Source organism: Hevea brasiliensis, chromosome 5, assembly GCF_030052815.1.
Source record: "Hevea brasiliensis isolate MT/VB/25A 57/8 chromosome 5, ASM3005281v1, whole genome shotgun sequence".
NCBI lineage: Eukaryota > Viridiplantae > Streptophyta > Magnoliopsida > Malpighiales > Euphorbiaceae > Hevea > Hevea brasiliensis.
This window is the reverse complement of record NC_079497.1, coordinates 31,990,019-32,017,140: the sequence shown is the minus strand read 5'-3', so window position 1 is coordinate 32,017,140 and position 27,122 is coordinate 31,990,019. Positions and strand designations below refer to the sequence as shown.

General features: G+C 35.2%; 1 protein-coding gene across 1 annotated transcript; it reads left to right on the top strand.

Moving 5' to 3' along the window:
* Positions 1-13,135: 13,135 nt before the first annotated feature.
* Positions 13,136-22,937, top strand: LOC110659840 (putative MO25-like protein At5g47540). The gene is made up of 11 exons (XM_021817901.2): positions 13,136-13,677; positions 14,207-14,368; positions 14,562-14,680; positions 15,384-15,458; positions 19,206-19,299; positions 20,347-20,406; positions 21,408-21,476; positions 21,616-21,714; positions 22,139-22,183; positions 22,323-22,425; positions 22,503-22,937. Exons 1-11 carry the CDS (start codon positions 13,552-13,554, stop codon positions 22,577-22,579), a joined length of 1,029 nt encoding a protein of 342 aa, XP_021673593.1. The 5' UTR covers positions 13,136-13,551; the 3' UTR covers positions 22,580-22,937.
* The last annotated feature ends 4,185 nt before the right edge of the window (positions 22,938-27,122 follow it).

Genomic DNA, 27,122 nt, shown 5'->3' with positions numbered 1-27,122 from the left:
ACATGAAAGTTGTTCCTTATTTTGTCTAGTTGAATTTCGTTTTTTGAATCACTCCATTTGGAGTTTTGTATCTCAAGTTATGATCCAAAAACCACAACTGGCCGGATTTGAATTTTTACGGATCGACCATATCTACGATCAGTGAATGAAGGATCGCAACTGCCTTGTTGGATAGGTTTTGGTCATAATTTGGGGTGGGTTTCTCCATGAAAGTTGTTGGTCTATATCTTAGCTTGTTGCTGATAAAATTTCAGGTCAATTGGACCATTCTACACTGAGTTATGGCCAAATGAACAATCACTGTTCATTTGGTCATTCTACAGAAACTGGTTGCAGGACACCCGGATTGGGGCAAGTTTTTAGTCTACTTGGTTTGGTCTTATGGGCATGGTTTCTTCACCAAAATTGTGCCATTATGTGTCTAGTTTCATTTCCAATTGGCCAAATACCAATTGAACCTCTACAATTCAAGTTATGGCTGTCCAAACAGGCTGGACTCATAGCCACACCTGCAGGTCACACAAGGCAGCCACATCAACCTCAAATCCCACAACCCAATTCACTTCATTTTTTATTCTAACCAAACCATATGGTCACTAATTGACCATTAAAACCTACTTCCATTATCACAAGATCAAATCTCATTCTTCAACCCAAACCCTAACTCAACAATTCAAAACCATGCATAATCATTGCATTTATCAATTCACTCATAAGTTACACTTTAAGGGCAGCCATACTTGCACATTAGCTTCCCAAAAATTTTTCACCATATTACCTTAACCATGGCTGCCAAAATTTAGGGTTAGCATATCAATGTCTTTCATCAAATTTCTTTGTCATTTAATCACCTATATAGTTCTTAAACATGAATTTGAAGTGAAATTTAAGGTTTAGGGCACTAACCTTGAATGGAGCAGAATTTTCTCTTGACCCAACTTAGATTTTTCCTTCACTTTCTTTGGCTTTCTTGGCAGCCAAACACCTTCCCAAGAGGTAAGGATAATTTTTAATGAAGAGACTTAAGGTTTAGTGGTGAGAATTTAAGGTTTGGAAGAGAGAAAATGAAAGGAATTTTAATGGAGGAGAAAAATGGTTCACGTATGAAAATTGGGAAGAAGAAGAAGCTGGGTTTTTCTTTCATTTTCTGCCCATTTTATTGATTTTAAATGGGTTAAGGACATGTGTCACAATATGATAGGTCATTGGGGTTTTAATGACATCATAATGATGTCAAAATTCTCATTTATTCCATTTTCTTTTCTTTTTCTTTTCTACTCATTTTCAATTCAATTTTTAGCAATATTTATTCATATTTTATGTTATAATAATTATTTACTTAACTGGACAAGTCGGCCAAAAATCACTTCTGAAGGCGAAATGACCAAAATGCCCTCCGTTTGGCTTAACGGGTCAAAATTGTCTGTACCGATTGAAAAATTTTTCTAAATATTTTCTTGGTATTCTAATGCCATAGGAACCTCAATGACCCTTCTCTGGAGTCCCAAAAATTATTTTATGAATTTTTTCCCCAGGTCTAGGGCTCCTAGTTGCGAGAACCGCAACTTCTCACTAGGTTACCCATCGCTAGGGCACCGGCTCATTTAACTTGGTTATATTTTATTTTTAAAATTTTTCCTAAATTTTTCTTATTAATATTTGAGTTAATTATGGTTTCTCACTTTAGTTTAAATATTTTTCCAGACGTTCTAGTGTATCGGATGACATCGTCACCGGACGATGAGAATGTACGGAGTTGCTACAGGGAGAGTGTTACAACTCTTCCCCTCTAATTTAAATTTCGTCCTTAAAATTTACCTGATGCAAACAGTTGAGGGAACTGTTGCCTCATCGTGTCTTCACTTTCCCAAGTTGCCTCTTCGGTGTTGTGGTGCCTCCAAAGCACTTTCACCAGTGGAATCTGCTTATTCCTCAACTCTTTCACTTCCCGAGCCAGGATCCGTATGGGTTCTTCTTCAGATGTCAAATCCGGTTGTACTTCAATTTCTTCCATGGAGATGACATGTGAAGGATCTGAGCGGTATCTTCTTAGCATAGACATGTGGAACACATTGTGGATCTTGTCCAGCTCTGGTGGTAAAGCTAGCTTATAGGCCACTGGACCCACACGTTCAATGACTTCATATGGGCCAATGAACCTAGGGCTTAACTTACCTTTTCTTCCAAACCTCAATACCTTCTTCCACGGTGACACCTTGAGGAACACTTTGTCGCCAACCGCATATTCTATTTCTTTTCTCTTCAGGTCGGCATAAGATTTCTGTCTGTCTGAAGCAACCTTCAGATTGGCTTTGATTAGTTTTACTTTCTCCTCAGTCTGTTTCACCAAGTCTGGCCCTACCGCTTGTTCGCCAATTCATCCAAAGACACCGGAGTTCTACATTTTCTCCCATACAGTGCTTCATACGGGGCCATTTGGATACTAGCTTGGTAGCTATTGTTGTATGCAAATTCTGCCAGTGGGAGGTATCTATCCCAACTTCCCTCAAACTCAATTACACAACCCCTCAGCATATCTTCAAGGACCTGGCATATATTTCATGTTATTATTATCATTTTAATTCAATATTTGTATCAATTTCATTGATTTCAATTGTTTACCTGGATTACTCTTTCTAATTACCCATCTATTTGAGGATGGAAAGCTGTGCTGAAGTGGAGTTGTGTACCCAAGAACTCATGCAACTTCTTCTAAAATCTCGATGTAAAGCTTGGGTCTCGATTAGATATGATGGAAAGTGGAATTCCATGCAGTCTAACTATCTCACTAATATACAATTCTGCTAACTTCTCTAGTGAGTAGTCAGTCCTAACTGGCAGAAAGTGTGCTGACTTCGTCAATCTATCCACTATCACCCTGCATCATGTTTCTTCTGGGTGAGAGGTAGACCACTTACAAAATCCATGGTGACCCGATCCCATTTCCATTTAGGTATGCGTATAGGCTGTAGCAAACCCGATAGAACTTGATGTTCTACCTTGACTTGCTGACATGTCCAGCATTTAGTCACATAGTCAGCTATGTCCTTCTTCATACCAGGCCACCAATACTGAAGTTTTAGATCATGATACATTTTTGTACTTCCTGGGTGCATAGCATACACACTGGTGTGTGCCTCTTTTAGAATACTGGCCTTCAATTCCCCATCATCTGGTACACACAATCTTCCTTTGTAGTACAGACACCCATCTGTTTTCACTTCATAGTCAGTTTCTTTCCCTTCTAGGATTTTTCTCATAATAGCTTTTAACTTCTCATCTACCTTCTGCCCATCTAAAATCTGCTGTAACAGGCTTGGCCTCACTTGCAACTCAGCCAAAATAACTCCATCTCGAACCAAAGATAGACGGGCATTCAATGATCTCAAAGCTGTGATGGATTTTCTGCTCAAAGCATCAGCAACTACATTTGCCTTCCTAGGATGGTAGTCAATTACATAATCATAGTCCTTCAGGAACTCAATCCATCGCCTCTGTCTAAGGTTGAGCTCCTTCTGAGTTGGCAAATATTTTAGACTTTTGTGGTCTGTGTAAATGTAGCACTTTTCACCATACAAGTAGTGCTTCCATATCTTCAGTGCGAAGATAATTGCTGCAAGCTCTAGATCATGGGTAGGGTAATTATGTTCATGTGGCCTTAGCTTCCTGGAAGCATAAGCGACCACCTTCCTCTCTTGCATCAATACACACCCTAACCCATTATGAGAGGCATCACTGTAGACCACAAAGTCCTTTCCCGACACTGGCTGTGTTAACACTGGTGCCTCTATCAACATAGCCTTTAACTTCTCAAAACTAGTATGACACTTGTCATTCCAATCAAATCTGACATTCTTATGTAACAACTTGGTCATTGGAGCAGCTATTAAGGAAAATCCCTTCACAAATCTTCTGTAATACCCAGCTAGCCCCAAGAAGCTTCTGACCTCAGTTGTATTTTTGGGAGGCTTCCATCCCATCACTGCTTCTATTTTCTTGGGATCCACCCTAATCCCATCAGCTAACACTATGTGTCCAAGGAATGCAATCTCATTCAACCAGAAGTCACACTTTAACAACTTAGCATACAACTTCTTTTCTTTCAGGGTTTGCAGAACAATCCTCAAATGTTCATCATGTTCTTCCCTGGTCTTGGAATACACCAAAATATCATCAATAAAGACCACTATGAACCGATCTAAGTATGGATGGAAGATACGGTTCATAAGGTCCATGAATGCTGCTGGTGCATTCGTTAGGCCAAAGGGCATCACCAGAAACTCATAATGCCCATACCGGGTCCTGAATGCAGTCTTTGGCACATCTACATCCTTCACCCTCAACTGATGATACCCTGATCTGAGATCAATCTTAGAAAATACTCCTGCTCCCTTCAACTGATCAAACAAATCATCAATTCTAGGCAACGGATATTTGTTCTTCATCCACTTTATTCAAGCTGCAGAATCGATGCATAACCTCAAAGTCCCATCCTTCTTTTTCACAAATAGCACTGGAGCTCCCCATGGTGACACACTGGGCTGTATAAACCCCTTATCAAGCAACTCTTGCAACTGAGTTTTCAACTACCTCAATTCAGTTGGTGCCATCCTATAAGGAGCAATGGAAATGGGTCTTTGTGCAAAGGTCTCAATAGCAAATTCAACTTCCCTTTCTAGTCGCAAACCAGGTCATTCTTCAGGAAACGCATCTGAGAAGTCCATTACTATGGATATGTCACACAGATCCGCTTAGCTCGCCTAGTATCCACCACATGTGCTGTAGGCTTCACACCTTTTCTCATCATTCTTCTTGCAATCGTGGTTGAGATGACATTGGACAAGAAATCATCCTTTCTCCCACAATCGTGATCTCATTACCCTGTGAGTTTTCAAAGAAATCCTTTTCAATTTACAATCAACCATTGCCTGATGACGTGACAACCAGTCCATTCCCAAAATCACGTCAAACTCATGGAAAGGCAACTCAATCAAGTCTGCCAAGAATTCATACCCCTGAATCCTTAACGGGCAACCCTTGTACACTTTGTTCACTACCACACTATGGCCCAATGGATTAGTGACCAGAATGTCTTGGTCACTCTCCCCTACTAGTATCCCCCTTTCTATGGGTAAGTTGATGCAGATGTATGAATGAGTGGATCCTGGATCCACTAATGCATGCACAGATGTACTGTAGAGGGAGAACGTACCCCTGATGACGTCTGGGGCATCTTGCTCCTCTTGAGCTCTCATGGCATAGGCTCTGGCAAGTGGTCTGCCCTCAGGCCTCTCTGCTGGCTCAGATGCAGGCCTCTGTGATGATCCCACTGCATCAGATTTGCCAGATTTCCTACCCCTTTGTGGTGCAGGAGCAGGTCTGTTTGCTTGTGTTGGAGCAGCTGTAGTAGTTCTGCATGGACAGTTCCTCAGCTGATGATCTGTCGACCCACACCTTAAGCAGGCACCAGTCACTCTCCAACACTCCCCCTTATGCCACTTCAGGCAATGTGGACATGCAGAAGATGCTGGGGCTGGTCCCCTGAACCCCATCCCTGGAGAGCTACCCACTGATGGTGTGGACTGACCTCTCCTAGGGGTAAACTGTGGCCTGGGCCCCTGAGACTGACCCTGACCTTGTGGTTGACCTGAACTCTGTGCAGGTGGACCTTTGAACTTTTTCCCAGGTGCAGGAGATGAACTAGACTAACCCGGGCCCCTCTTCTGCTGTCTCTCTCTTCTGGTCTGCTCACTTATTCTAACCTTTTCAACCTTTATTGCAGCTTCCACTAACTTAGTGAAGTCGGTGATTCCTAAGGCAGTGATCATGATCTTTATATTGTCATTTAATCCCTCTTCAAATCTCTTACACCTTTCGGCCTCATTAGGGACTATCTCCCTTTCATAGCGGCTTAATCTGACAAATTCCTTTTCATACTCTACCACCGTCTGTCTGCCTCAGGTTAATGAACTCTCTTCTTATCTCTTCCAGGTATACACTACCCACATATTTCTTCTTGAATTCGGAGAGGAAGAAGTCCCAAGTTATTACTTTTGGCTGTACTTCACTGGACACCGTATCCCACCATTCATATGCATCATCTTGCAACAGAGATACAGCAGCTTCTAGATTTTGCTCTGGAGTGCAGTGGAGTTGTTTTAAAACTCTGCCTGTTATGTTCAACCAATTTTCGGCTGCAACAGAGTCATCTGCTCTCTTGCCCAAAAAGTCCACTACTCCAAATTTTCTCAATCTTTCCAGGTGTCATTTCGATTGTGGAGGTGGTGGTGTGGTGGCATTACCCCAGCCATTTGTTTGAAGAATTCGGCCATTTGCTAAAACACGGCCTGTGGAGGTTGAGCAGGCTCTGCTGGAGCTGGTGGAGCAGGTTCTACCCTACCCCTAGTCTCTGCTGGTGCAGGTGGAGCATGACTCTCCACTTCCTCCTCAACTGCCCTCTGAGATGTAGGGTCCATATCCTATTCAAAATAACAAAGACAAACAGATCTGCATTAGTGTCACCTCGACTCTTACAAATGCAATGCATGGTATGGACTCAATCTAGGCCCAGAAACGCCTAAACCGTGCTCTGATACCACTAAATGTGACACCCCTTACTCGTCTACAGTATATCCGAGTAAGCTATGTCACACGGTGTACCGGAACACTCCATTTTATCTTAATTATTTTTATTCTTCCTTAATTAATTTTTAAGATAGTTTTGAATATAACTTGTGAAATATAATTCATTTAAGTCATTTATTGAAATTATAATTTATTTGAGGTTCCGAAAATTTTATAGAAAATCCGGCAGAGTACCGGCTAAAAATGGAGAAAACAGTTCTTCGGAACCTTTGAAAAACACTTCCAATAATCATATTTAATCATTCTCAAACTCCAATATCAAAATCTCAATATAATTTTTATTGTCAACAACATCTCCATTTCTCAATCATTCATTTCTCATGGTACTCATATATAAGCAATAAGTAAATACTCAAATTTTCTATTCATAATCACAATTTTCATTATTTACATGAACATCAAAATACATTACATAAGTTTCATTTACACAAAAGAAAATAAAAGTTAGTTACAAAATACCAAAATGAAACCTAGTGTCCTACCAATGCACTGAAGATGGTGAGGTGACACGGACACTATGCAGAGCTGCAGGAGGTCTCACCCAGTCTGTGGTCTACCGGGCTCTCGGTCTGGATCTCCAGAGCCTACGCGTGCAAAAGCAACAGGCTAAGCAATAATGCTTGGTGGTGCCAATAATATAATAAAAAGAAATAACAGAAAATAAATATGTAGTGAATGTATTAATGTCTCATTGTAAATAAATTTTCTTTGAGTATTTGTAGTCATACTTATTTTGTACTGGTTATATTCATTATTTCATTACATTTATCTACTTTCATTTTTTGTTGTCCAAGTAACCTATACTGGACGATTGGACTGGATAAACGGGTAAACTGGCATTGGGTATCAAGTACCTCGGGCCGTCACACCATCGGTCACATATATGTCTCGGTGTGTAGCGGCTAATAAGCTGTAATAACATTAGGCACAAGGCCAAGTATCAACATAATGTCAGAATGGCTAAAAGTCATGAAATCACAGAATGGTTAAAAGCCATGAAATCACAGAATGGCATAATGCCATGTGCAGTACTGCTAACTGAACCCTATTAGCATGCCAAACTATCCAAACCAATCTTGTTAGGTATACTAGGGCATTTGATACTTTTGAATTTTACAATTTTTGAATTTCAAGTTTTGGTGTTACTATTCCCTTCATTAGTCAACAAAAATGTTGACTTTTGCATAGAAAATACGTACATTGGTTTTAACACTCCCAACATACCACATTTTGCATTCAAAATTTGTTGGTATTGGTTAACAATACCATTTCTAAGCTTAAAATTAATGGAGCGTAATTTTCGCTTTCATACCCAATCTTTATCGTTTCTATTAGTTGCTGTTGCAGTGGGAATTTGGGAAAATGATAAACATGAAAGTTGTTCCTTATTTTGTCTAGTTGAATTTCTTTCTTTGAATCACTCCATTTGGAGTTTTGTAGCTCAAGTTATGGTCCAAAAACCACAACTGGCCGGATTGGAATTTTTCTGGACTGACCATATCTACAGTGCAGTGAACAGTGACTGCAACTGCCTTTTTGGATAGGTTTTGGTCATAATTTGGGATGGGTTTCTTCATGAAAGTTGTTGGTCTATATCTTAGCTTGTTGCTGGTAAAATTTCAGGTCAATTGGACCATTCTACACTGAGTTATGGCTCACTGTTCATTTGGTCATTCTGCAGAAACTGGTTGCAGGACACTCGGATTGGGGCAAGTTTTTAGTCTACTTGGTTTGGTCTTATGGGCATGGTTTCTTCACCAAAATTGTGCCATTATGTGTCTAGTTTCATTTCCAATTGGCCAAATACCAATTGAACCTCTACAATTCAAGTTATGGCTGTCCAAACAGGTTGGACTCACAGCCACACCTGCAGGTCACATAAGGCAGCCACATCAACCTCAAATCCCACAACCCAATTCACTTCATTTTTTATTCAAACCAAACCAAATGGTCACTAATTGACCATTAAAACCTACTTCCATTATCACAAGATCAAATCTCATTCTTCAACCCAAACCCTAACTCAACAATTCAAAACCATGCATAATAATTGTATTTATCAATTCACTCATAAGTTACACTTTAAGGTCAGCCATACTTGCACATTAGCTTCCCAAAAATTTTTCACCATATTACCTTAACCATGGCTACCAAAATTTAGGGTTAGCATACCAATGTCTTTCATCAAATTTCTTTGTCATTTAATCACTTATATAGTTCTTAAACATGAATTTGAAGTGAAATTTAAGGTTTAGGGCACTAACCTTGAATGGAGCAGAAATTTCTCTTGACCCAACTTAGATTTTTCCTTCACTTTCTTTGGCTTTCTTGGCAGCCAAACACCTTCCCAAGAGGTAAGGATAATTTTTAATGAAGAGACTTAAGGTTTAGTGGTGAGAATTTAAGGTTTGGAAGAGAGAAAATGAAAAGAATTTTAATGGAGGAGAAAAATGGTTCACGTATGGAAATTGGGAAGAAGAAGAAGCTGGGTTTTTCTTTCATTTTCTGCCCATTTTATTGATTTTAAATGGGTTAAGGACATGTGTCACAATATGATAGGTCATTGGGGTTTTAATGACATCATAATGATGTCAAAATTCTCATTTATTTCATTTTCTTTTCTACTCATTTTCAATTCAATTTTTAGCAATATTTATTCATATTTTATGTTATAATAATTATTTACTTAACTGGAAAAGTCGGCCAAAAATAGCCTCTGAAGGCGAAATGACCAAAATGCCCTCCGTTTGGCTTAACGGGTCAAAATTGTCTGTATCGATTGAAAAATTTTTCTAAATATTTTCTTAGTATTCTAATGCCATAGGAACCTCAATGACCTTTCTATGGAGTCCCAAAAATTATTTTATGAATTTTTTCCCCAGGTCTAGGGCTCCTAGTTGCGAGAACCGCAACTTCTCACTAGGTTACCCATCGCTAGGGCACCGGCTCATTTAACTTGGTTATATTTTATTTCTAAAATTTTTCCTAAATTTTTCTTATTAATATTTGAGTTAATTATGGTTCCTCACTTTAGTTTAAATATTTTTCCAGACGTTCTAGCTGTCCGGACCGACATTGGTCACCGGGACAGTAGAATGTACGGAGTTGCTACAGGGAGGGTATTACAGTTTTTTGCAGTACTGCCTTTGGCTTTGTGCCATTTTGTTATCATGGCTTTTATGCCATTCTGTTGATTATAACTTCTAGCTATTCTATTGCATTATGATGTATATGGCTTTATGCCCGATTTGCTATTATGGCTTTTTAGCCATTTTGTTGCATACCTGGTTGACATTACGTGTCCCATGGTATGACGGCCTAAGGCATAGATGTGTCCAGTGCTAGTAATACCCATTTATCCAGTTCAGTCAGTCTGTTATAGGTTACTTCGGCATTGAAAAGTATTAACGAGATTAAATATGTGTTGAAATAAAGTAAGGAAAATGAATATCAAGATAAAGAAAAAAAAAAGATCCCAATAAAATAAATGTTTCCAAAGTTCTGGAAAGAAAAAGAAAGAGGTATTCAAAATCACTATGTGATTAACTAATAAGGTGTTAAAGAGTTAACAGTATAAATCTTACTTAATTTTAAACTAATCCATACTTCATTAAATATACATTTTCCTTATAATTACTACAACCATAAAATTATTAATTTTATTTGTATATTATAACTTCATTGTATTATTGCACCACTAAGCAAAAATGCTTAGCGCGTTGGTTTTTTCACACGTAGGTACTAGAGATAAAGCCTAGTGGATATCAGACTGAGATTTTAGAGTCTGGATCTGCACTAGTGTCCAGTGTGTCACCTCACTCCAACAGTGCATTTTGGTAGGGCCCAGGAGCCATATTAGTGTATTTTTGTACATAGTAAATATTCATTAAGTTGTAATGTAAATTATGAGATTTGTATAATTAATTTGTACATCGTGTAAATTAATAAAATTTGTAAATTCCATGTATAAATTTGATATGGAAGAATATGCAAATTTTATGGAAATGAATGTGATTGGAAATGGTTTTATGATTTGAAATAGGGAATGATGATGAGATTTTGAGTTTAAAACATATGATTATTGATGAGATGTTAAGCAGGTTATTAAATTAACAAGTCAATTATTAATAAAATAGGAAAAACTCCGTCCTTTTTCCCACTTAAATAAATTGGGTTTTAAAATAAAATAGCATTAAAATTAATAATGAATAAAGCAGGACAAGATAAGGTGCTCCGGTACAGAATGTAACATTCCTTGCTCGGCTATATTGTAGATCGGGTAAGAAGTGTTACAAATTAGGTCCGGGTCAAAACATAGAAATTGTAAGTCTATGTCTTAAGAAAATTTTGGTATAAATTAAATATCAATTGGAGTTCTATAATTCAACTTATAATTAAATTAACATAGACTGCCCATTGGATTTACTATCTTGGCAGCTACCAACCAAGGACTCATAAAGTAATAAATTTCCATAACAAGCTTAAACAAACACTTATCTCAATCTAGTTTCAGCAATATACTCCCACTTGCAACCACTTTTCACTAAAAATCCTCAAGCCAAATTAGTGTATGGATCTTGATGAGCCACACCAAAATTCTGCCTCACCAATCTTGCATTCTTTCTTCACTTTCACTTTGCTTTCATGCTTTGATTATCAAATCCTTCAATTCTCACACAAAACGTCATCTTATATGGTTGAGTTAGGGTTTGTATTTGAGTTTAGGTGAAAGAAAATGAAGGAAAGGGAGAGAGAGATGGCTGCCTATCTTAAAGATAAAGAAGGAGACTTTAAACTTTGTTTTATATGCTTATGATATTTATCCTCTCTTTTATATGTGTTGTCATACCATTGGTCCACTCTTTGATTAGTTTAATTAGTAATTAATTAACTTAATAAATCATACTTAATGATTTTAATTAAACTCAATTATATGCTAAGTTGGAAAATTTTAATTTCTCCCCCCCAAACTTCATTAATTTTGCAACAAAATTCATAGATATCTTTTTCAAAATTTTAATTTAATCCCTTTTTTAATCCAATTTACATACCATATTCAATATTTAAATTCTCACTGAAATATACTGAATACGGTCTGTAAATTTAGGGCATTACAATATTAGTTTATGTATTGTTAAAATTCACCTATTTAGTCCTTAATATTTTAATAAAAATACAAATTAGTCCCTCCATCCAGTTTTCTATGCAAGTCACTATTGATTTTAACAAAAATAATAAAAATACCCTTCTATTTTGAATTTCAATATGAAACAAAATAACCCTTGATGTTTTGATTTATTAACAAAATAGTCCCTGATATGATAATTAAAAAGTTTTATTGTTTTAATTTTGAATTTTACAAATTAAAATTTTATAAATAACATCTCAAAAATTTAACATAGTCAATAGTTAATTTTACAAAATAATTATTGATTACAAAATTAGTTACTAAAGTTAAATTTTACAAAATTAACCATTAATAAAACCTAATTTTTAATGTCTTTATGTTTTAAATATAATTTTATTAATTAAATAAAAAAAGAATATGGGTAAGAATCTAAATGCTATCAAAAGCGAAAGTCCCTCGTCCTCGTTCTTGCCCAGTTTCAATCTAGCCTTCCCCCTCCCCGTTCACCTTCTTGGACTAGCTATCCACTATCGACGACTAGACCAGTGATATCCCATCTCCCAGATGACGTCGGTGAAGGCAACAGAGACATTTGAGCCTTTCTTTTTTCCTTAGTTCCACCGTACCTATTTGAGTACTGTTGAAATTTTAAGGATTTGCAAGAATGATGATGATTTGTAGCTATTTGGTAAGGATTTGTGGATGTCTGAATGTGGCGATGAGAGATGGTATTGATGGATTTGTGATGGGATGAAAATAGGTGGAACATCGAGCAGGTGTTGAGAACTAGATAACATTGATAAGGTGGTAGAGGCATTATGGACTAATTTATTAAAAGGCAAAAGATTAAGAGCTAATTTATTAAAATGTAAAGATGAATTTATAATTTAATGAGACTCATATTTTATCTGGTTGTAAGAATATTTTAATCTTTCTCTCCAAAATTAAAAAAGGCTTAATAAAAATTTTAACAATAAAATAAATATGTAAATTTATTTAAATGTTAAAGACTAGATAAATTTTAAAAATATAAAAATTAATGCATAAATTTTGTGATATATATATATATATATATATATATATATATATATATATATATATATATATATATATATATATATATAGCTTAATAGAGTTAATATGATTGCTATTGATGCCCCAATACTAAATAAATAAACATACCCCCTATATTAAAAAAGATTCTACGCTTTATCCCGCTAGAGTTTGAAGAACTTCTTAAGGACAACGTATTCAGGTCCAATAGTTATTGTATCCCTATAGCTATTTCTCTTCCTACCCATATAGTTACTAATATATATATATATATATATATATATATATATATATATATTATCGTAACGCAAAATCCATCTGTCCATCAATTGAAGTAGAGAGGAACGGCCAACCATTGTTGTAAAACCCAACACAACCGTCGGATCTCACGAAAAACAATAATAATTAAAAAAAAAAAATCATACCTTCCTCAAATCCAGAACTACCAAACCAAGCACAAGCACAAGCACAAGCAGAGACCAAGGATCAGATCAATTAGGGCGACAAAATACTGAAAGAGAGAGAAAAAGGAGGTTTCTAACAGAAGAAGGATAGGGGCCTGTGTGTCCAAACCTGCTGCAGCGGCGGCGGCTGAGAGAGCCTCTTCGACGGAGGTGGTGCAGAGGCTCTCACAGCCGGCGGCAGCAGCAGCGGCGGCAACAACAACAAAAGCAACAGCGGCAGCTGGAGAACCGGTGAGTTTAGCTCATTCGAAATCGGAGAAGATGAAGGGGCTTTTCAAGAATAAGCCTCGTACTCCTACCGATATCGTTCGTCAGACTCGAGATATCCTCATCTATGCCGACCGCACCTCCTCCTCCGATCCACGAGATGCCAAGCGTGAAGAAAAGGTTTCTAGCATGAGCTTAATTTAGTGGATTTCAATGGAATCTGTCTATTTGGACCAATATAGTTTGGGTTTTAGGTTTTTCTAAGTCTGAAATGGGAAACGATATATGATCGATAGAAGTAATTAGGTGATCTGGTTAGGTTAGGGAGAGCCGGTTCTGTGAATAGAAACAAGCATAGATTTTGTTCTGCTTTAACTTTAATATTCCTCTGTATGCAAAGAATTTTGATAGGGGCAATCTAATGAGTGTACAGGCTTCAACATTTTTAGCCCTTACGATCTGGGAAGTGAGAGTTGAATGATGATTAAAGTTCATCGATATTTCCCACTAAATTTTGGCTCTAGTGTAACTGATTAGTATGAATACTGTGAGCATTTGGCAATGGTTTATTGAAATTTCCCTTGCTTATATTCTACATTTTTTCATATTTTATTTTGTCTGGTTGTTGGGCGTTTCAGCTTCTGTCATGTATTCTCATTTGTTAATATCTAAATTTTACATCATGTCCTGAAGATTCACTTTTCTGCAGATGGCAGAGCTGTCTAAAAATATCAGGGATTTAAAGTCAATTCTTTATGGCAATAGTGAATCTGAGCCGATTGCAGAAGCTTGTGCACAATTGACTCAAGAGTTTTTCAGAGAAAATAATCTCCGTCTTTTGATCATTTGTCTTCCGAAATTGAACTTGGAGGTAAGCATATTTAGCTATCAGATTTAAGTTGCAGTATTGTATTTAATAACATGTTTGCTAACAATATCTTGATTTTTTCAATGCTTTAGCATTTTCTACACTAAGTGATTCCGCTGAATTAACTCAGCTTTCTATTTTATAAATGGAAAAACATGTTGCTCATTATTTAGCATGACAAGGTTTCTTTATGCAGACCCGAAAAGATGCCACTCAAGTTGTTGCGAATTTACAAAGACAACAAGTTCAGTCACGGTTGATTGCATCTGAATACCTGGAAAAGAACACAGATCTTTTGGATATTTTAATAGGAGGGTAAGCTTTTATATCAAGAATTTTTGGAAAATTTGGGGATGTCACTTTTGATGATTCCATTTGTTATATTGTTGATTCTTTGGTTAAACTTCTCATTTGTTGTATTGTTTCTGAAATGCTGTCTATAACTATTAGGTTTGCTTTTCATTACTCTGCCTATTTTCTTTTTGTTATATGGTATAAACAACACTGTTTGAATTAATAGTAATTAAATTGTGCAGTTCAAACTAGACAGAGTAATATTTATGTTTTGGACACTTTTTTATAACTAATTTCATGAAAACTTTTGAATAAGACAAATAACATTTTTATCTTCTTGTGTTTGGCAATACTTAACCGTCATTAATCATTATCAACAAAGAAAATTGGCATTTTCTCTCATTTGTAAAATTGTGTTATCTTGGGGTAGTTTGGGTCCTTTTTCTGAAGCTAATGAGGGTTTTCAAAAGAGAAAAGAGGAGCAATGTGTTTAACGTTTTGAGTTTTCTATACATTAGAATCAGATAAATACTTTGGTTGAGCACCTGTTCACTGTATTTTGAATGAAATTATTTATCCATTTCCTCCTCAAGTCATGGCATTTTTCCTTTGGTACTTTTTTATTTGAATCTGCGCATGCAAGTTGAGGGGATGTTTACTTTTTTTTTTTTTGTGTGTCCAATATTTATTAGCATCTTTTAATTTTTCATTGTTGCTTCTTTAGTTATGAAAACTCAGACATGGCCTTACACTATGGTGCAATGTTGAGGGAGTGCATACGTCACCAGAGTGTTGCGAGGTAAGTATAAAGGGTTGCATATTTTCGGTAATCTTTCAAAAGTGGAAACCAGATAGCATGTGTTTCAGAGATTTTTTTTTTTAATAGAATCATAGGAAAAGAGAAGATGGTTTTCTCTCAAGTTCTTGAAAGTCCTTTTTTCAAGTAATTATCAAATTTGAAAAGGTGCATGTTAATTGATCTTTAGAAATGCAAGTTTATACCCTTTTAGAAGTTTTATTTTTATTTTTATTATTTTTTAAAAGTTCTAATAGTTGTGAATATGTCAATAATTTTCTAGGATTAAAATCAGGGTTGGAGCCATGGCCATGCGTATGATTGTAGCTGTAATTGTGACTGGTAGAGAGTAGAGACAGAGCTGTCATGTTTGTAATGTAACAGTCATGGCCTGATGCTTCACAAATTTTTTTGTAAAAATTGCAAAATGCAATAAATGAATAAATATTCTAGGGTAAGGGTGGCAATTTTAGACTTGATCCGCGAACATGACATGAAAACTGTGGGGGTTAGGGATGGGCTTGTTCGTGTTGATCTCGAAATTGTATCAGTCTGTTTATGAGACACTGATAATCTTGTTGTGTTACATGTTAACCTGATTTGACACATTTGTGACGTGCTTTATTGTTTGTGTCACGTGTCAACCTATAACTTGCTAAGTCGTTTTGATCTGCTAAGTTGTTTTGACTGGCTAACCCACAAATGGCATTATTAAAAAAATTAAATTAATAAATATAAGTCAAATTATTTGTTATATTAGATTGTTGTTACTTTATTAGAGTTGGTTTATATTCTCCTTATTAAATTTTATTTAATTTGTGAATTTCTGTAACAAATTAAAAGTTGTATTGTTTTAAAATTATTTTTTTTAATTTTATTTAAAATATTGATTAGCTAAATGTTGAAATATCACTTGCTTGTTTAATGTTAGATTCTATTATTTTTATACATTATTAAATTTATGCATTATTATAATAAATTTATAAATTTCATATAATATATTATTGGAAAAATTACACTTAAGTACTTCGAGGTTTACGCATTTTATTAAAAGGGGCTTGAGATTTTCTTTTTTGCACATAAGAGCTTACGATTTAACACCGTTAGCACTTAAGGGATAAAGTGATTAATGGTGTTAGATATTTGTTGATGTGGCAGGTATGCGCTAACATGGCGATGATGTGGTAAACGTGGCGCTAACATAGCATGACATCAATACCACGTCAGTGCCGTATTAGTAATTTTATTATTGTTATTATTATTATTATTATTATTATTATTATTATTATTTTGGGACCTAAGTGCAAAAGGCTAAAGGCTTATGTCCTTTAAGTGTCAAAAAAAGAAAAGTATGGGCATTAAATGCTAAAAGTTTGAAAGTATATGATACTTAAGTGTACTTCACACTTTGATTTATAAATAAGTCCTTAAATATTATAATTATTTCTAATCCCTTTACCTTTATCTCTTTCTCTTTCTCTCCCTCTCAAAGATGGAGTGAAGGAGATAGAGATGGAGACAGACTCGAATAGGAAGAGAGAGTGAGGGTGAAAAAGATGGATAGAGGGAGACGGAAATGGAGAGAGGGAGATAGGGATAGAGAGAGGGACCCAAATAAGGAGAGAGAGAGAGAGAGAGAGAGAGAGAGAGAGGGCGAAAGAGCTACATAGTGGGAAAGAGACATAAATAGGAAGAGAGATGGTGAAAAACATGGACAGATAGAAACATAGTGAGAGGAAGAGACGAGTAAAGGGATTAAAATAATTACAATATTTAATGACTTGTTTGTCAAAATATAAAGACCTTTTTGTAAATCAAAGGTAAAATACATTTAAATATCATGTACTTTTAAACTTTAAACTTTCAAACTTTTAGCATTCAAGACTCGATTTTTTCTTTTTTTGGCACTTAAGGGACATTTGCTTTTAAACATTTTGCACCCATAATAATAATAATAATAATAATAATAATAATAATAATAATAATAAAGTTGACGTGGCGTTGACTTGTTGCTGACGTGTCGTTGATGTCATGCCACGTTAGTGCTACGTTTGTCACGTCATCGCCATGTCAGTGTATATCTGCCACATGAGCAAATATCTAATACGGTTAGTTACTTTACCCCTTAAGTATTAACAATGTTAAATCACAGGTTTTTATATGCAAAAAAAAAAAAAAAAAGAAATTTCAAGTCCCTTTTAATAATACGCGTAAACCACAGGGTACTAAAGTGTATTTTTTCCTATATTATTTTATAAAAATTAAAAGTGTTAAATCATGTCAAAGCATATCAAATGAGTCATATTGGGTCGTTCAAATCATAGTAAATGGGTTGAGTTATGTAAAATTGTGTTAAATAAGTTAATTTGTGTCGAATTGTATTAAAGGGGTCATGTTGTATCGAATTAAGATTTAATATTTATCGTATCATGTCCTATAACTCATATAATAAAAGGATTATGTTCGTATTCAGATTTTTGATATAATTCATTAATCATGTAGTGTTCATGTTGACCCTAATCATGTTTTGGTTGTGTTCGTGTTGCCAACCCGAATTTCCACCCCTATTCTAGGGCTTGAATAAAATTTAGAAATGAGCTTGAATAAAATTAAGAAATGAACTAACTAATGAGTATAAATACATCAGGTAAGGCATTAAATCCTTATTGAATATTCATTATTAAAAGATCATCTTCAATAACTAGTGCAGAACAACATAAAGATAAAGATCTAACCTTATCTCCTACAAAAAGTCATAAGTATAGCACAAAACAAATGTTTGTACATTAAATTTGCTAAAACAACAACAACAAAGTCAAAGTTGACTCACCTTTTTATGAGAAAGTGTGAAATGGCACAAAATGAACTCCCGTTGATTTTTCTTTTTTAACTTATTACAAAATGAAGTCGAGCTAAATTTTCATTGAGAAAGAATTTTGAGACTTAGGTTGAAGAAGGCTAAGAATGACATGAGAAATGGTGTCTGGAAAAGTGGGATTATGGGTAACAAAAGCTAGGAAAAAAAAAAAAAGTAGCCCCTTTTGTATTGGTATATGGTAATGGCGATTACCCATGCAATTTTTTATAACCTTTAAGGCATGATGATAACAAGACATTAAAAATCCATTAAATAATGGCTGTTAAAAGTGAGGCTATTTGAAACCATGCCAAGGAAGGTCTTTATGAATGCACCTAGTTTTGCGATTGAGCTTTCTAATGCACGTAGTTTTCTGCAAAGAGAAAAATGGGGCTACCGTACACAAAATCTATTGTAAAATTTGCAAAATGTGCTAAACTAATAGACTTTAGATATTAAAGAAGTTCACTGAAATTAAGAAATGCAGCTAAACGATGGGCATAAATGCATCAAATATGCAAATTGAATCCTCCATATTTATATTCATGAGGCATCAACTTAAGTAGTAACTAGCAATTGCTACACAAAAAATTATAGATCTAGTGGACTAATGCATGATGTTAATAGATCCATCATAAAAATAGTATAAACCTGAACTTTTCAACAACAAATTTGTAAATGCAAGAAAGGAAGCCTGAAAAAGATAAAATTAATGCACCTCACATTGTTGTAGAACTAGCACATTGCAAGCTGAAGCTGTGTATGACTATGAGATACCTTACGCCTAAAATTCAAGTGGTTATTAAACTATTGTTTTAATAAGCTGCTTTTATATTTTCTCATTATCTATATTGAAATTTGTGCATGCCTGTATTTCTCTGTTTTATTTGTAGATATGTTCTCGAATCAGAGAATATGAAGAAATTCTTTGATTATATACAACTTCCAAATTTTGACATTGCAGCAGATGCTGCTGCTACTTTTAAGGTTGAAGAATCTCTCTCTCTCTCTCTCTCTCTCTCTCTCTCTATATATATATATATATATATATATATTCAATCCAACTAATTTGCAGGCAAATTAATTGATTTGAATTTTTAAAAGACAAGACCATGTGACATTTTAGTAGCCTCTTTTGAAGTTGAAACTCTACCCATAGCATTAATGAGTTTGCTAGTGTTTTTTCGGGCCATTGTATAGGACACACTGAATCCCATATTCCTCCATTTTCTTTTTAAATTGTCCTTTCACTTTGGAAGTTCATTTGGTAGTTGCAATTACTGGCCTGGAGGCTTTCTTGTTATAAATTTTTATAGGGTGAACGATTTTGCAGAAGGCTCTATGATCCCTAATTTTTAAATTTAATCAATTTGGTGATTTTTTTTTTTATTTAGGAAAGTTTATATCTTTTAGGCTCTATTTGTTTTGGTAAAAATATTTTTCGGAAAAAAAAAATTTATGATGTGTACCATTTTTTCGATGATTGGAATATAGAAGAAAATTGGTTAATGGAAAATGTTTCTATCATCAAAAGGAAAACTATTTCATTTTAAAGGAAAATGGCTTCTTATTTTTAAAACTAGTTCATTTTCTTGATAAAAATGTGAAGTCATTTTCTGGACTTTTGCAAACTTACATATATGGATAGTACCTGTAAATGAACCATGTATCCACATACTTGTTCAGTGATTACTGCCCTTAACCACCACTGGCTGTTGGGAACCACAACGATTCTCCCCTTTTTTGATTAATTTTCTCTTATATTCGGCAATAAATGGAGAATGGATTTTTTTATAGGCTTAAATATTTTCAAGAAAGAAATGAATTTTTTCCATTGTTCTCCAAATTTTAATTTGATTTTCAGATTTACAGCTGAACAACAGAAAATTCATTTTCTCAGAAACTATTTTCCTCAGACAATTATACACGAAACAAACAGTGGAATAACATGCATTATTGCAGATATTATGATTCAGTCATGTACTTGCAATTGTAGTAGCGTCAACCTGATAATCCTGCATCATTTTGTTGCAGGAACTCCTGACAAGACATAAATCTACGGTAGCAGAATTTCTTTCAAAGAATTATGAATGGGTAAGTTCTTTTTGTTGTTTTGGTTTTGCATTTAAGGTCTATTAGCATTTTGATAATGTAATTCTGTAGTCACGCATGGGCACAAATTGGATTGTGAACACGTCTGATGTACTGGATTTCTGAAGTATTTTGAAGGCAGATAAAAATGATTCTGTGAGGACCAATGGGTTAGAACTAGAACATGTATTTGTTTACTTATTTAATGATGCAGTGAGACTGAATTATGATAGCTAAACAATTGTGCGAAACACACAAATTGGTTCATTTAATGGGCAAGGATACATTTACAACACAATACGGACATGTCAGCATGGCTATTTTGAAAAAAAAAAAAAGATTTGACATGGGAGAGACACATTAATAATAATAATAATAAAAATATGATTATTATTATTTAAATTATTATGATATGCATAAATATAATTTTAGTTCATTTTTAAAGATATGTATCATATATCTAAAGTTTTAAATCAAGTCTATCATATATATTAATTCAGTAAAACTTTAAAATTACGCCTTTACAAAAAGGAGTAAAAATAACATAGTAACTCATTTCATAAATTGCATGTATAAAAAATTGAGCTTATATGACAAAAAAAGTAGAATTGTCATGATGTGTCTCAATAGTGCCAACAGTGTTGGATATGTGTAGGAGATATCAAATAATATTAAAAAATTCTGACACATACAGAAGCTTGTCGGACTCATGTCTGAGATGTGTCATTTGCGCGTCCGTGTCGGACACATCGGTTCTTCCTATGCCTAATGGTTTGAGTTTCTTTTGCTCCTTTGTTGTCTTTAACTTTTCTTTTACTGATTTTTTTTTCTTCTTTGTTTGGGTATTAAGTTGTCATGTTTATAGTTGCATAGCCATTGTGAATTACTAATGTATGCATTTAAATGTTGTGCTTCTATATTCCTTTTTCTTGCCTTTCTTGACACTCTCATTAAGTTTGTGATTGATCAGATCTTGATATTATTTAACTTTATGTGGGTTTCAGTTCTTTGCAGAGTATAATTCAAAGCTACTAGAATCTGTCAATTACATTACCAGGCGACAAGCTATCAAGGTAGGCAAATTTTGTGACATTTTTGCAAATTTACTCTTTGATCAATGAATGGAGCATTCTCTAAATACATTCAGATCTGTGGAATGCCTTCATGGAAATCTGGTTTGTTATTCTGATAAAGTTTCTTAAATTGTTACAGCTGTTGGGAGATATATTACTGGATCGCTCAAATTCAGTTGTGATGACACGATATGTGAGCTCAAGGGATAACTTGAGGATTCTTATGAATCTTCTCAGAGTATGAAATTACTTGTCAATTTTTTCCACCATCCCTCGAATTGTTCCTCTATATTTTGTGTGCATATGCGCTTGCCATTTGTAAAGCTCTTAACATTTACTAGCTTAATTTCTTTTTTAAAAAAATCAATTGTTCCATGACAAATTTAAGATTAGATTACAAATGCATTGGGTTTTTCCATCTGCTATGTATAACAGTGCAATTCTACACATGCCACCTCTTTCATTGCTTGCATTATCTTTGTCTCTGATGGATTGTGTTATTTTCGCTTCTTATAGAATGTGGGGGTTTCAAATTTACTGATGTGTTTCATTCTTGAGTTTGTGATGTCAACTAGTTAGTTTATGCAAAATTAATCTCAACCTGATTAAGCTTTTGCTATATTTCGTCTTGACATTAAAATGTGCCGAATCCTCCTTCCCAGGAATCCAGTAAAAGCATCCAGACAGAAGCATTTCATGTTTTCAAGGTACCCTTTTATTTATTTATTTATTTATTTATTTTTGATGTAGATGCACACTGTGAATTGACAAATTGTTAAGGCTTCATTTTTGGTCCTTTATGATCATGTGCTGTATTGTTACATCTCTCTCTCTCTCTCCTGACAGCTCTTTGTTGCAAATCAAAATAAACCTCCCGACATTATTACCATACTCGTAGCAAATAGAAGCAAACTTTTGCGTTTGTTTGCTGATTTCAAAACTGATAAAGGTATGAAAAAAACTACTGAATTTTTCTGGCATCATTGTGTGGTTGGGTACTGGGCTAACTGTATTATATATCTGCAGAGGATGAACAATTTGAAGCGGACAAAGCGCAAGTTGTGAAAGAAATAGCTGCCCTTGAACCTAGAGACCGGACATGAGTGAGTTTGGTTCACTTGTTGTAATATCATTTTATTTACCTTGTTAAATTTCATCTGTGAATTATATATAAATAGCCTAATCATGATACCAGTAATCAATATCCGAGAAAAACCTTTATTTTTTCCATGTACTTTTCCTCTCGGTCACACCTTTGGGCAGTTTCTGATTCCATCATTCTGTATTTTAATAAGAAGACGAGAGTGTTAATGCTATGTTTGGCCATTGGTGATACTCCAATTGTTTGTCAAAATACACTAGTAGAACTTGGTCTGTGTTATGGATTTTCTTTGCCCTGCAAAAAACTATGTAAATTGAGAAAAATTATAAATAAATGACAAAATTCCTTCTTTTCTTTAATATCTTTCCAGATATACAATAATAACTTCGAATGATTTTGCATCTGAAGACAATCATTTCACTTTAAACAGAATTCATGACAACTTTGAGAGAGAGAGATCGACTCTGTAAATTATAACAAGTTATAAAATTAAGGAGATTCGATCTTCTTTTTTGTTAAAAAAAATATTAAAGGTGAGACCTTGATGTTATATATATATATATATATATATTACAATTTTAAATTGCATAATAATTGATAATTCAGCGATTCTGTCGAGTGCTCTATATAGAAAACCTTTGCGCTTGCATGATATAGGAAGTGAGAAAAATAAATATGTATTTTTATGATAATCCGACTCCTTGTCCATCAATTTGATTTAATTACGCCTCCATTCTTTTAGCATTTAATTAATTCAATCCAAAATTTTCAAAACAAACGTGATTTTAATGCTGCAAGCTGGCGTTAATGCTTTAATGCTAAAGGGTAAAATTGTTATTTAAAGAAGGGGCATGATTAGCAAAGCTTGAATCAAGCAATTGACAAGGAGCTAACAGCATTTCAATAAGCCTGAATATGTAGTGTTTATACCAAAAATAATTTTATTGGGCAATTAAATATTTTTAGTTTTATAATTAATTTAATTAGCTTTATTTTATTAATTTAATTATAAATTCTAAAAATTACTTATTAAATAATTATTTAGTGGTTAAAGAGATAATTATTGAAAGAAATTAACTAAGTGGAAGTTAGCTGGGAGAAGGATGTTGAGAGAAGTTAAAAAGTAGGCAATAACTTTCTCAACAGTATAAATCGCAAATGGCTTGCAACGTTGTAAAGCCCACTTTACCAATTAATCAACTTAACAAATCAAACTCCATCAATCTTTTATTCTCTATATTTATTGTCATTTTTAATTCCAAGCTATCTTTTAAATTCCAGTCGTTGCAATTTAATTTCTAAGCCTTATAATGTCATTTTGTAATCAATACAAGTACTCTTTCAATTGATATTACTCATCCAAATCAAGTCAAAGAAGCCAACGTGGCAGTCAAGGAGTTAGCGCTCGGTTAAAAGGTCAAACAAAGAAGAAGTCATGACTAGGGAGCAGTCCAAGCATCATGTGGCTCCAGTCAACTAGTCCGAACAACCAAGACTCGAACTATCTAGATTGAGCAAAGGAAGGCTCAGACTAGTTAACCTGAACAAACATGAGCAAGAGAAGATCAGGAGTGGATGCTCACCTAACAAGCCGAGCATCAACCTTGTTGAGCATCGGTAATACTAGTGAAGAATCAAGGCAGATTCATAGGCAAAAATCTCAAAACGATAGCCGAATGTCTGAGATTCTTGCAATTAGTTACAACGGCTATAAATATCAAAACCAGGTATTAATCAGGTACACTTATTTTGCCCAAATTTCTATTGAAAAAATTCTATTATTTAGCACTTACATCTGTGATCGATTTCTAACTTTAGTGTCAGAGCGGCTGGCTAATAGGCCGCCGACCTCATCTTTTCCTTTGTGTTACAGGTTGATCTGGCATTACGATTGTTCATTGGAAATTTACAACAGCATCAGTGGCGTCATTTGTGGGAAACCAGAAGGTGACATCGCACAAGTACAATAATTTATTTTTACATTTTTGGTGCTCCTATGAGTTCCATTTCCTAGCTTTAACTTAATTCCATTTTTTGTCTATTTACTGTGTCAATGGTTACAGTCCATGTAATACCAGAAAGATTGTAGCAACCAACACTACCATGGTTTAAAAACCTATCAGCGACTGGGGCAAACCAAAATGTGCCAGGGCTCAAGACACCTCCAAGTGGACATGTTTCACCATGTAGCACTGGGGCACTACCAGCCAGGTCTGATCATCAAAGCTAGGCCCAGGGGCTAACACCAGAACAAGTTTTTCAATGCATCAAAGAAATGGATGCCCAACTTGTATTCTTGAAAGGTCTGGTCCCCGACTGTAATGCACCACCTAGAGCACCAAGGGTCGACGTCCCCCAAAAGCGCTATCTGGAAAAGCTTTTCCTGCTCAGCCCAGAGGGGCAGTTTTAGAAGCAATTTGCAAAGCCCTCTTTACCAATAACACTTGGACTAAAATTGAACCTACCAAAACAGAAGAGCAGGAAGGGAAGTTTGATGAGTTTCCACTGTTAAAGGTGGATTAGCGCCTGGTGAAGGTTTAGAGATACCAAAAATAGGCTGAGAAGGAAAACTTTGAGATTGGAGATGATTTTCCACTTTCAAAACCAATCCTGGCTGAGCAGTTTTCATTGAAGTTCAAACTGCCCGTCCTTGATAAATATGGAGGAATTATAGATCCTCGGAGTCATGTAGCTAATTTCTAAACAACTATCATGCTCTAGAATGTGAATGACTATTACCTTTCCTAAGTGTTCCTAACAACATTAACGGGGCTAGCCCAAAAGTGGTACCATTGTCTTAAGCTTGGATAAATCTAGCATTTTCACCAACTCACCATCGAATTCAAAAACAAGTTCATATCTTGCATTCCTCCCAAGAAGCTATCCCCAAATCTCCAAAAAGTAAAGCAACAAGATGGGGAGACCTTGAGAGAGTATATCACTCCGTTTAATGCTGAGGCAATTCAAGTCCAAAACTTAAATCATGAGATTGCATATGAAGCTCTGAGGAAAGGAATAAAAAATGTTAAGTTCATCGACTCCCTAATTAAAAGCCCAACAGTGGATTACTACTAGGTAATGGAGAGAGCCTAAAAACATATTGGGCTTGATGACTAGCAAAAAATCCTAAAGCAAAAAAAAAGGAAATTTGCACAAAGTAATGATAGAAGGCAAGGCAAGAAAAGTTACAATTCAAACAAAAGAGGGTTATAGCTTGGACAGAAATTTCGAGTGGAACAAGGAGAGATTCCACAACTACACAATACTCAATGAGGAGAGGTCAAAGGTCCTGATGTGGATCTAGAAGAACGAAAAATAGATTAAATGGCCAAAGAGGCTTAATTCAGACACCTCATGAAAGAAAAATAAGAGCAAGTCTTGCAGATTTCATGAAGACTATGGCCACACGACTGATGAATGTAGATAATTAAAAGATGAGATTGATTAGCTAACCAGAGATGGCTGCCTTCGAAGATTTGTAAGGGAAGTGTGGGATGATAGAGTTTTGGAGAGGTGGGGAGCTACCTCCAGAAATAAAGACACATCTATCATGGAGAAGGATGAGCCAATAGGAATAATTAATGTCATTGTAGGCATACCAAGCACAGGCAAAGTTAGTAGTCGAGCAATCCTCTCAGTTAAGAAAGATGAGCTAAGCAAGGAACCCATTGCGTTCAGTCTTGAGGACCATAAGGTAACTCAACCACATTAATGGTGTCTGTGCAGATGAGTAGGCACATTGTTCACCGAGTTCTCATAGACATGGGTAGCTCGATCGACCTCATCACATAGGAAGTCCTGGAAAAACTCTAGCATAAGTAGGAGAGCTCAGCAAAGGTCATGTACCCCCTGGTCGAGCTTAGCGACAAAATGGTGGTTGTCCTCAGAACAATAAATCGAGCAGTGATCTTAAGTGATGAGAAATTGAAATGCAAAATCTACACAAAATTCACAGTTGTTAACATTTCATTATCATACGACATCATCCTTAGTCACCCAATTTTGAACAGTAATGGGATAATTATCAACTTGCAATCACTGTGTATGAAGTTACTTACTCTAAGTGGGATAGCTATCATCTGAAGGAGTAAAAAATCAGTGCAAGAGTGTTATAAGAAGTTAACCAAGGTCATAACCAAGGTAACCTTGCCAATTGAATCACTAGAGAAGCCCAAGAGCTAAATATCGCCCCAGCCATCTAATCCAGTGTTGAAAGTCGAGTTGGAAGTAGGGAAGAAGGTTCATCTCGGCACCACTTTAAATGAGCTAAGCAAAGATGCAGTTGTTTGGACATTGAAGGATAGGATGGCAATGTTATCTTGGTGCCCAGAAGATGTGACAGAATTGACCTAGCTATAATCACTCATAAGTTAAGTGTGGATCCTAAATAAAACTAGTATAATAGAAAAAAAGGCTATTCACACCCAAGTGATAAAAGGTAATAGTTAACGAGGTTAAGAAATTATTGGATACAGATCTAGTTAGAGAAATCAAGTACCAACTTGGGTAGCCAACATTGTTCTTATTAAAAAGGCGAATGGTAA